General features: G+C 40.9%; 1 protein-coding gene across 2 annotated transcripts in view; it reads right to left on the minus strand.

The window, feature by feature from the left end:
* The window catches only part of RASGEF1A (RasGEF domain family, member 1A), a 23,502-nt gene extending 13,819 nt beyond the window's left edge, over window positions 1–9,683 (minus strand). Inside the window, exons 1-2 of one of the 2 annotated variants that reach the window (XM_010567843.1) lie at window positions 9,507–9,683; window positions 2,861–2,989 (exon numbers count right to left, since the gene is read on the minus strand). In XM_010567843.1, the coding sequence (XP_010566145.1) occupies window positions 2,861–2,989; window positions 9,507–9,680 (303 nt within the window). In that variant the 5' untranslated portion in view covers window positions 9,681–9,683. The remainder of the gene's footprint in view (window positions 1–2,860; window positions 2,990–9,506) is intronic. The other variant, XM_010567844.1, reaches the window with a different exon arrangement.
* Window positions 9,684–12,132: the final 2,449 nt, after the last annotated feature.

Here is a 12,132-nt window from a genome sequence, read left to right on the forward strand (position 1 = left end):
GGGGGGGGGGGGGAAGAAAGGGGGGGGGGGGGGGGAGTAAAACTCGTGGGTTGAGATAAGAACCATTTAATAGGACAGTAAGGAAGAAAATAATAATGATAATAGTAACAATAATAAAATGACAATAATAATAATAATAGAAGAATTGGAATATGCAAAACAAGTGATGCACAATGCAATTGCTCACCACTCACCAACCGATGCCCAGTTAGTTCCCAAGCAGTGATCCGCACACCCAGGCCGACTCCCCCCAGTTTATATACTGGGCATGATGTCCCATGGTATGGAATACCCCTTTGGCCAGTTTGGGTCAGCTGCCCTGGCTGTGTCCCCTCCCAATCTCTTGTGCCCCTCCAGCCTTCTCGGTGGCTGGGCATGAGAAGCTGAAAAATCCTTGATTTAGTCTAAACACTAGTTAGCAACAACTGAAAAGACCAGTGTGTTATCAACATTATTCCCATACTGAATCAAAAACATAGCACTATACCAGCTACTAGAAAGAAAATTAACTCCTATCCCAGCTGAAACCAGGACAACATCCTAGAGCGTTTTTCTTCTTAATTCACTTTGCTCTGGATTGTCTTCTGTAGGACTCTTTGGCTAGCCATTAATGTCAAAAACAAAGGAATGATAAGTATTGTGGTGTGTAACCTCAAAATCTGGCTCCTTGCCACTTTTTCAACTCATGCTATCCAGGCAACAAGTCAGCCAGCTTCTCATCTTAAGAGAGATTTGCATAAGCAAACTCTATCAGAAATGATCAGAGCTGCTTAAACGACTTTTGCCAGCTATTTCCTGCTACGAAGCCACTTAATTAGAAGGTGCTGGTAGCTGATGATAGCTTAACGAGTTATGACTGTGAATACATAGAGTGTCTTGAAAATTTATATGTTGCGTGTGAAATGAGCTTTTATTTGTTGCCAGATAGAAAAACAAATGTTTGCAAATGCTAGTGGCCAAACTATTCTCTAAAACATACAGGTGCTTGCAGTAGAGGACAGTAAAGTAGTCATTTGAGAGGGATGTCAGAAGTTTATGTAGTGTTTCCCAAGAATTTTGTGTTTAGTGGGCAGGAAAAAATTACAGTTTATATTAAGGGGGTAGAAAGGGATCAAGGGCATAGTAGGAAAAGCAACCAGCGAAGCATGTAAATTAAAGCAACCTCCCAAACACTCATGTTTTATGTCACTCTGCTGTTTGTTGGTTTTCCTGTAGGCCCATTTCCAAATTGTCAGCAGAAGGTGTAAGAGCGTGGGTGTTTGGAATATGAGCTGCTCTGTTTTACATCCTGTTGTTAGGATGTAATCCTATTTCATTTCAGTGTGGAAGCCATGATTTTTTTAACACATCTGCTGAAAAGCCAGAATAATACTCCTTTACAACTAGTATCTTATCTTTAAACAGCCAGGTGATTTAGTCCCCAGATACTGTTTTAATTTTAAAATCTCCCAACTATATTGTTATTCATAAAAATTTCATCTTGTATCCCATTATTTTTAAATGCAAGTATTTCACATATGTATTTTAACACTAGCTACTGACAGCACTCTTCATATGTCTACAGATCAGCTTTACTCATTCCACATTTTGGATGGCCCCAGCATCTCTTACAAGTTCCTACCTCTGTTGTTTAGTTACATGTTGCTGAGGAACCACTACAATTTACAGAGCATCAGTTTGAGGTTGCTCAGTCACAAATTAGTTTGGCAGTGGCAATGGGAACAGTTATCACTTCTGTGTACAAAGCTGAGTGCACTGGTTCTTGCACCTTCTCTCCCCGACCCCTTGAATTCCCCAGCACCTACAAAACAATTTACATAGCTATTGGGCAAGTAGATCAGGGGACTGACCTGGATGAAAGCCAGTTTGCATTAAGTGGTTGGTTTTTCCTGTGGAATAATTTTGTGACATAATATGAGACTGCGCCCTAGGAATAGTAGGGGAGAAAGAAGCCCTTAGGTCAGTATTGCTGTCAAAAGCTCTGTTTTGCCAAACCACAGGGTTACCTTTTATGCTCCCCACTCAGTTGTGATACAATAAAGAGAAAACAAAATGGGTCTATCAACATGCTGAAGATCAGGAATGTGAGCATGTAACTTCTCACCACAGAATAATGGATCCAAAACGTGCCCAGGATTTGAACAATTTAGGTCTTTAAATACTTGCTGATTTCATCCTTGCTTCTGCAGCTCTTATGTGTGTCCCATCTTGCACTGTTCTGGTACTTCAATTTCAGTCAAAAGCCATTCAGTACACACTTTCCATAATGGTGAGACTTAGATGGTTTTAAGAGCGTACTGTAAATGATCCAGTTTGGTTTAATCGGTGGTAGTAAAACTGCACAGTCACATGTGTCAGCACAGGCTACCATTTTAAGTAGTGTGTCCCTTAATTTTCGTGAGAAGTAACTTTCTGATTTACTGTTACATCAAGTTAAAACACCCCACCAATAACCTACAGCAGAGCACTCAACTCTAATAGGATGATGAGGGTGACTGGAGAAGAGGGAATCAGATTCAAGAAAGGTGAAAGCCTGAAAGTGCAAAGCGACATACGGGGCAGGTTTCACGGCAGATACACATAGCTCCAGTGCACAGCACCAACCTGTAGCTCGTGAGCAAAGTTATATTTCCAGCTGCTGTATCCAACTGGTAAGATAGTACATAACCTATGTTTGTGGCTAGCAAAGAAGCAACAGTACTTCAAGGAAAAAGACCCAAATAAAAGTGTATCCAGTAACACACGCCAATTACAATTTCAATTTATTCTTTATCAATCTATTTAGCTTTACAACGAGAAAGAGAGTGGGAAATAAAGGACAGTAGCACAGCTAACTGAAGGACATAATGGTTTTATTTACCTTTTCTGCCTCAGTCCCCGTTTCTAGCTGCTGCTTCTGTTTAATGCAGATCTGCCCCACTTTAGCCAGGAGCTCGTGTGGGTGAATGAAGACTCGTGAACTCAATAGGAAAGTGAAGATATAAGTCCTCTGTGGAAGCAGAGAGAAAAAAAAAACAAAAAAAACAAAAAAAAAACAAAAAACCCTGAGTTGTATAACTTTAACAGAAATAATCCGTCTTCCTTGGAAAAACTATTCCATAAACCACAAATGTAACGTTCCTTCATTTAAACTTTTTATAATTCTTCCTGCCTCCAGAGACGTGGTGGTCTTTTCTAGCTCTGTAAAAAGGAAATGTTGTAGGCTTCAAGGCTGTTAACTGTGGTGTTTTCAGATTCCTAAATTATTTCCCTTTAAAATGCCAAACTTAATATGCCCAACTAGTCATCACTCGCCAAAAAGACAAATGAAGTATGTCTGATGTAGGGCATTATGCCTCTTGAATGCCACTATTTCTGCTGCTTTGTTTCTTTAAGAGTGATTGTTTTTCATTGAGCTGCAGAAAACTGCTTCATGTGTATTCCAAACCACAGCTGTAATTTCTTCATGTATGAGGGTTTTTTGTTCCTTTTTTCCCACAATCACTGACACAAGGATTGTGGCCATATGACAATAATTTAGTTTTAAGCTTGACTTCTTTGGGGCCTGTTTCAGAGTCTTTTGAGTATGAACACTGCTAATAAATGCCAACAATTATAACTTCTCATTAGAAATAGCCTCTCCATTTGTATTTTAAAAGCTGTATTGCAATGTATCCTGAATCATACTCTGGACAGTTCAGTTGAAGTGAGAATCCCTTCATGCCCTAGTCTTGCTTCAGTGTTTGAAATTTGGCTTCGTATTTGAATGTAATTTCCTGAGTAATGACAGTAGCACCTCATAAGCCTAAAGGAAAAACAGAAGTGCTTTCTGACAAAATTTGGAGTTAGGAAATTGTAGGGGATCTCCTTGACAATGGATTTCAATAAACATTCATTATGTTTGCAGTGTATACTGTTACTTTGCACCATGTTTTTAGAAATGTGATTTGGCAGGCCACAGCTAAGTGTGCATATAAATAGTCAATGTGCACATATACCACCTTGGACTGGCAAGTAAATTGAGACCTCTAAAAACTTAAGACCACCTGTCTAAAATGTGGCATCTCTGCTATCAGCTACCAAATTCTGCTGCTTGCAGTCTCTAAAACACACTTGTAGTTAAACAATAATGGTATCTTTAGGACTTCAAAAAAATTATGGGGTTTATCTCTCTAATCACAATAAAACATGCTATTAATGAAAAATGTTTCCACTTCTTCAGTACTCAGCGTGCCCTATAATATAAATTTAGCACTAAAAACTTCCAAATATCAGAAGGGAGAAAAGGAATTTTTTTTTTTAACAAAATAAAACTAACTAAAAGTCACAGTGTTCTGGGAGTAAGTGAACAGTATAATAGATTAAGCATATATCTGTTAAACATCCAACTCTGTCCTGAGCTTGTGGAGGAAGCTAGGGAAAGAGTGGAGTGTGATATAGCTGAGGCATTTAAAATGCTCATTCTGATTTGAAGATCTTACTAGCACTGGGGTTCATGTATTAAATTAGGAGCAGCATTAATTCTCTACAATCAGAACTGGAGTTAATCCATAGTCTTTGCCTCCTCTATTGTTTATGAAGAGAGGAAGAGAGGAGGAGAAGGGTTGGCTGGATGGACATTACGGATCAGGTTCTTGAGTAGCGCTTCCACTGATGCCTACAGAAGATGGACAGCTGGGGCCACCTAACAATCAGGCTTTTGGTGACTTCGAGCAGGTGGCCAGGGCAGTGACAGGACACTGACAGCGTGGCCTCCATTCTTGATGGCGTGGTTGCAAACATCCCACACAAGTGTACATTGGGAAAATTTAAGAAACTGGGCTTCTGTCTGGTATTTTGTTTATGTCCTTTTCCAGAATTTGGGGGTTTTTACAGTTACAATGATAAAAAATGGAAGTTCATTAATTTAAGAAAGAAATTCAATGTAGTTCTTACGCCTACATCTAGAAACAGTTGATGACATTGTGTCAGCTTTGGAGAAGCTTTATAAAAATCTATAGTAGGGTATGCAGTGTGTTATGGACACTAAAATTAGGCTGAAGAGCTAACCTGATTCACAAAAGGGGACTTTGTTGTGTTATGGGATAACGTATCACATCTTTTATTCTTATGTATGTAGGAATGATCCCTAAACTGTTACACTCCCCATTCGGAATGAAAGCAAGAGAAAGAATAGTGTTGGGCTGTGAGATTTTTTTTTGGGGGGGGGGGGGGGAGGTTGGGGTTGTTTGTGTTTTAAACTATGCCTGGTTATCCTCTGTTATTTTTTCGTAGCCAACTTCTGCATTCATTTCTATCAGTGTTGTCTCTGAACTTAAAACTGTGAGTCTGGACTATCTGGAAAAGGAATTTAGCTGTTGGGTGTGTCAGCTGTCACTGGTTGTGTGAAAATTTTTGTTCTGGAAACATGAAGCAGCCCTCACTTTTATCATATTTTGCATTTGAGAGAGATGGGGAATTAAAAAAAAAAGTTATGGACTTCTGATACTTTCATCCCTTCACCACATTCTTGTTTTGGGAGTTTAGAAGCCTGTCTGAAAGATGCCTGTACATGTAAGTAGCAGGGAACCACAACTTAAGCCACACTGCCCTGCAAGTGACCTTTGCTCTGATAAGCTGGAACACATTCTTTTAAGGAAAGATGTAATTTTGCTTCTTGTACCAATTCTAGTGTTGGTCTCCTTGGTGGAAGTTTGTGTGATGTGGGACAGTGTTTATCCAGAGTGACTCTGAGAAAGGCCTACTCAGAGTATCATTTCCCTATTGTTATACTGCAAGAAAAGTGTGACCCAGATGGCCTATGCTTTTATTTGGTTTCTTTGATATGTTTTACATGATGTTCAAAAAAGTGCTGAACTGGCAAGTGCAGGAAGATACATGGCCATAGAAGTGTGTACTTTCCATTTTAGGGTTGCTGATGTGTCTCTAATCAGCAATATCTGTACTGGACCCACGCAGTGCTTTTCCAGACAACACTGGACTACTAGGTTTTAGAAACAAATTATTATTACTTCTGGAACCCACCTGCTGTATTTTTAGTCAATTTTTTAAGTCACTTACCTGGAACTAGGTTCACTACTTTGGAAAACAAAATTGTTCCATTATGGTCAATCAAGATATGCTGGTTTACAACATATTGTTATCTAACTGGGGGTGGGGGGTTCATACTTTTGTTGCTTATGCTGGCATAGACAAGGAGTAACTGCAACTAAGAACCAAATTAATGATCATAGGTTTGACAGTAGTATTGACGCCCATCTCCTTGCCTCTCTGCTAACAGCCACTCCCTATCCAATAAAGAAAATTCAGGCTGAACTAAGCCATACATTTCAGCTTAGCAGTAGGTCTTGGGGCCTAGGATCACAGTTATTTTGAATAGGAAATATTTCATACTAATGTCACATGCCTTATCTAGATCAAGGATTTCTGTGATTTGATGCACCTGCACTACTATACCTATATAGGCTAAATGTTATAACAGTGTAAAAACCTACACTATCTCATAGGCAGTCCCCTAATCATGAAGCTGATGGTTTGGAGAAGGAAATTTAGCTATGAAGCTAGCTGGTTTGACAAAGATTGATTAAAAAAATGCTTCCATAAGCTATGAGATTGAAAGTTAAGCTCCATTTATCCTACAAAAGTGACAGGTATTTAGGAGAAGAGGCAAAAAAAAAAAGTCCTTTCTGCACTTGGAACAACGTAAGCTGATATAAAAGGGGCTTGTGCTTTACAAGGGAATAAGAAGCCAGATTCCTTTAGTGCCTACAGTTGTTGCTAAGAGATGATCTGAATTATAGTTAAAAAAAAAAAAAGTGTGAGCACACAAGCCTAAAGAAGGAATTGTTAATCTCTGACCCAAGAATGCACTGATGTCTTCTTGAGGAGGAAAAAAAGAAAGAAAAATATTTTCTTTGTGCTCTCACTGCTCTTTCTGGAACTTCTTGTTTGTGAAATATTTTCTTGAAACGTTTTCTTGCTTGGGCACAAGGGTTGCAGACTGGTACATTCCATTCCTAACCTCCCGAACTCTTCTGTCTCATGAGTATACATTTTTCTATGTGCTGAACAAGTCCCTGTACACAAACAAGCCTCAAAAGAGCAGTACACAAATGTAGGCCCTTATCTTTCCCGTCCTCCCTTGCCTGTCTCATGTTCTGCCAACATGGCAAATACATTTTTGTTTTGCCTCTGTAACCAGCATAGAAAGATACTCTGTGTTTGCTTTTTCCCCCACGCCCTTTTTTTTCTGTCTGGAAGGTTACTGTGATCTTTTAGCTTAATGTCCACACAGGTGGGAATGCCTTCCAAGTGTGGTGCTCAGATGGACTAATCAAAACATTTGGATGAATACTGCAACTTACACATATGTCACTCTGAAACTAAGGTAATCTCTGCTAAGGTTACCAATAGCTTCTCGTGGTGCAAATTAATAGGTGATGCCATGCTGCCTGCCTTTGCATGTATAGCCAGAGACATGTGACTGAGAGGTGTTTATACCTTTCTCTTAAACATACAGTATTGGCCACTCTTCTGACAGGATACCAGCATAAATGGCTATCACTCTAACACTCTGTGGCAACTGAAAATAGAAATGAGCATGAAATTAAGTATAAACATGCAACTGAACTGGAACAGGAAACTCGGATTTGAGGATGACTCAAATACAGCTCCTTCTTTATGTTGTTCAAAGCTTATTTATCTACTCACTTTATAATTAATCCTTTCAGCTAAATTGGGTGAGCTGATTTAACTAAAAGCATGTGTCCTGCGGTAGAGGAGATGAATTTGGTTTAATGCTGTTTTCCATGTCTCTGTCCCTGGAGTTCCCTTGATTGCTTCTGTTGTATCTCTCTCAGCTGTCAGCTTGCTGTCTATTTAAACAGCAGCCTCCCAGGGTGGGGTCCGTGACTGCTTGGTTTGCAATGCTCCCTTGCATGGGGTATGGGATAGCACGATGGAAACTAACAGCATTCCAAAATAAGTTGTAGACCCCTTAAGTAATGCTCACTTTATGGAACCAGTTTCAGAGTAGCTGTGTTGTAAATAGATCTTATGTTACAAGTTACAATAAGGGATGTGCATTGGCAACTCCTTAAAAAACTTAGCTATAGTCCAGAAATCCAAGCAGCAAGTAACTATATTCTAGTATCACACAAAAGACAAGTAACTGACTCATTGGAAGGCTTAACTACAGCAGCCTAAAGCTATTCCACTGGTACATCATACTGGCTCTACCCGCTGCTTTCTTCTGCATGTCTGTTCTACAATATGTATTTGGGGGCAGGGAGAGGGAGCGGAGATTGAATGTCTAACAATGGTTATCCCTCTGTATCTTATAAAGGACTTGGTACTAAGTCAGCATCTGTCAAAGGTAGTACAGTTGTATGTTAGCCATATTTAAATGCAAGGTTTAGGATTACCTTTGAACTGGAATGTTAAAACATCCTGGGTTTGCTTTTTTTAATCTTCCACTGATGATTGCTGGCAATTCTGCCGCTTATACCCACTGAACTCTCATATGGGGAGTCCCTTTAATGTGCATGGTGATTGTGAAGATGGGTGGTGTATATGTGGGAGCTTGGAGGGACTTTATCATGACTGAAGTGAAACCACAGTAACAAGTTTTATATGAATTAGACTGAGAAACATACAAGAAGATACAGCACAGCCTGCTACTGCAGGCGTTAAGTTCAACATGCAAGTTAATAGTGATTGCAATTTCCTGCCCCCTTGTTAGTCTTTACAAAGAGCTGGGATGCTTCTGCCATAGCTGCCACTTTTTCAGAGCTCAAATGGAATATATGCTATATAGCCTCTCTGATCTTTGGCAACTTGTTTAAATAACATCTTTCATTAATGGATACAAGGGTAATTTTAAGTGATAAAGTGATCTCTTAATAATATCCTAGGTTCAGAATCTTACTGCATGCCTTGGAGTTAAAAGTAGTATTTACTTCAGGGGACTGCACTGAGGATGTTTAATCAGTTCCAAAATCATTTTCAGGCTCAGAAATATACATTATTACAGTGCTGGCCCATTAAAATGTCTTGAGAAAGAAAGCATTTTAATTAAAACCTATTTTCGTTTTTTTTATGATGGCCTAACTAGGAGATGCATAGAAAATTAAGGAAAAAAAATACTAGAGCTGATTTCAGGTCTGCTTCCCTAGGTAGGAGCTGGTTAGTAGTTAATCTTGGCTGCATTAGAGCTAAAGCAGCTTAGAGGGATTGAAAATTCTGTAGCTAATGCTGCTTTTAATTGGTTCTTAAGGCACCCATTTGGGTTCAACACGGCTTTATCTTTCTAACAAGTGTTCTCATTTAAAACCAGAAAGGACAGTATCCCCATTGAGCAACATCTTTAGTGAATGCATATTGCAAGTAAAATAAATGCATCTTTAGCCTACATCTTAATCTTGAATCAGGTGGAGGTAGAATTTCTTGAAGAAGCACCAATCCAGATACTAATGCAGTAAAACCATGGGAAGGAAAAAAAAACCCAAAACCCTTCAGTGGCTACTTACATCTGGATAATAGTCCATGGTGGGCACCAGCCGCTCTATCAAGGCCTCCAGTGATCCAGAAACAAGGTTCCCATCCTGATAAACAGGGTCCACACACCTATCTCCCATATCTGGCTGCACTTGTCCACTACAACTGGAACCAAGCATGGTGGAAAATATTGGTGTCTGGGGCATAGTTTCCTGCAGAAGCGGCAAAAAAAAGAGAAAGGGTTAGGCTTTTTTTCAGGATGCCTTATGTGTGGGTTTTGCAGAGGCATACATTAAACACAATTACATATTTCACTGAACGCAGCCTGGGCATTCGAGCTAAGTTCTGAATCCAAGCAGTCACACATCTGTAAGCTGGCTTTGGGGTTTGAAATGTACTTTAATCTATGTCACTAAGGCTGTAGATGCAGAAGCTGTAGAAATTTTCCTCACTGTGCTTGATTTTTCCTTTCTCCCCAGTTTTCCCCTGGCTCTTTATGCATAAAACTATGCAGGGATGAACATGCAAAATGCTTTCTGAATTTCAAAGATACTGAAGCAGTGCCTTACTGAACAAACAAACAAAAAATACTGTGCCTTAATGTACCTCTTTTTGAAGTCGGACCTTTGACCAAAATACTTGATTTGTGATGATAAATCATTCACCACTTCTGTAGCTAGATGTAATCCAGGTCTCGACAGTAGTGCATCTTCTCCTGCACATATACATCACTGGCAACAGTAGGGTATGTACTGTGTGAGCAGAATTGCCTTTTTTTGTACATCAAACCGTGAACTGGGTGGAACTGAATGCTGTGACATATACTGTAACAGCCAACTCGAATAACAGTGTCTTTGGAGATTTTTGCTTAGGAAACAAACCTGCTGTTGCAACACCAAAGCCACACAAAGGTTTGGGGTTTCCACCCCCCCTCCTCTTGGCCACAAGCTATATCAGTATACCATAGTTACCAACTGTGAGTAAACTGTGGGGGTTTTTTGTTTGTTTGTTTGTTTTAAACTGGCTACAGCTTAAATACATGCAGAAGGCTAAACAAAACATCCTGCTACTCTGTGTAAAGGTTGAAAATACTATTCGGCAGCAGTATCAAAACAGTTCTCCCCCCCGCCCCGGGCTGCTGAGATAGTTAAGACTGCTTAGAAGGTAAAGTGCAAAGAAGGCAGCATTAACTCTTTAGCTGCTGTCTTAACATCTATGAAACAAATGTGATATTATCACACTCTGAACAGCGCTTAGGTAGGTAAAGAGGATTAGGCCATTACCAGTACCTTTAAACTGACAGCTGTTTCTAACTGCACTCAAGTCTTATGCCTAAGTGCTCTCTAGCAATTTTTCAAAAACTAGTTTAAAAGACCTAAACCCTTAAATGCTATAAGGTGTGGGCTTTGGTGGGGTTTTGTGTGTTTGTTTTGGTTTTAGGTAGCTCTTGAAACAACTGCAGAGCAAAACTACTTTGTATTCTTCTAATGCAAGGCACATTCTTCCTCTCAAACTCTCCAAAGCGATCATTCATGTTTACAACCTGGGATACAAAACATTTTTCTGTTTTTAAGCTCAGATGAATGCTAGGTACGTTGGTAAGGAAAACATATCAGTATTAACAATACTTGTTCATCAAGGTGACAGATTTACTTATGTATCAAGCTGGTAAGTAGAATTGTTTTGTGGCTTTAACCAGAAGACTTTTATGTACTTGTACGTGACACAGATATAAGGGAAGTTAAAATACAGCAGCTGTTTAACAGCGACTAGGAGGGAGACTACTCTAAGGAGTGGAGTTCAGTTTCAGAAGTTCAGGACAGAGTCAAATAAAACAGAAAATTCAGTATCTAATGGCATATCAAAAGAAATGAAAAATGAGGATTCTGCACAAACATGCATTAAGGTTACTCGGTATTTCACAGATTTATCTGTTAGGCCTAAGCTTTGCAGTACACAACAATCCGACAAATCACCGGAGCATATGATGAAGCAGCCAGCTTTGCTATGCATACTATGTAAGTCGCCAGCAATTTGTTTTCTTCCCTTTTAAGGTCCGTAGCAATGAAGCCGAAAGCCGTTTCTCAGGCTGGACAGGCTGTGATGGGCACTTCAAGCTAATAATATGAAGTTGCACAGGGCTTTACGGGAAGTTAACCACCAACCCAGCACCTCCTGAGAAGATGCTTTAGGAGGAAACGGGTGCCGGTTTTGCCATCAAGTGTTTTCAACTCCGGTAAGACGTTCGCTGTCGCACCGGTGTTGTTTTTACAGACCCTTTTCGGGAGCAGCCTCGACGGCTCCTGGCCGGATGGCGAAGGCCGGGAGCCGAGCCCCGGCTCTCCCGGCGGGGCTGGCTGCTGCCACCGGCGCCCCTTTCCTTCGGCGCCAGCTCCGGCCCCCCCCAGCGTAGCCCAGGGCCCCGACCGCTGAGGGGGCGGCCGTTAACACCTCTGTCCGCAGCCCCCGCGGCCCCCGTCACCCACGCGTTCCTCTGACACTCGCGCTACGCCACGGCTCCGGCTCCTCGGGGGCGGCACCTGCCGCCCCCTGCGCCCTCCCGGCGGCGGCGGTCGTCGGGCACCCCGGGGGCCGCGGACGGCCCCCTCTCGCCCCTCTCTCCCCGCCGCAGCACTCCCGCTCCGCCGCCGCCGGCGG

This window comes from Haliaeetus leucocephalus, unplaced genomic scaffold (assembly GCF_000737465.1).
Source record: "Haliaeetus leucocephalus isolate CR32 unplaced genomic scaffold, Haliaeetus_leucocephalus-4.0 Scaffold229, whole genome shotgun sequence".
Taxonomy (NCBI): domain Eukaryota; kingdom Metazoa; phylum Chordata; class Aves; order Accipitriformes; family Accipitridae; genus Haliaeetus; species Haliaeetus leucocephalus.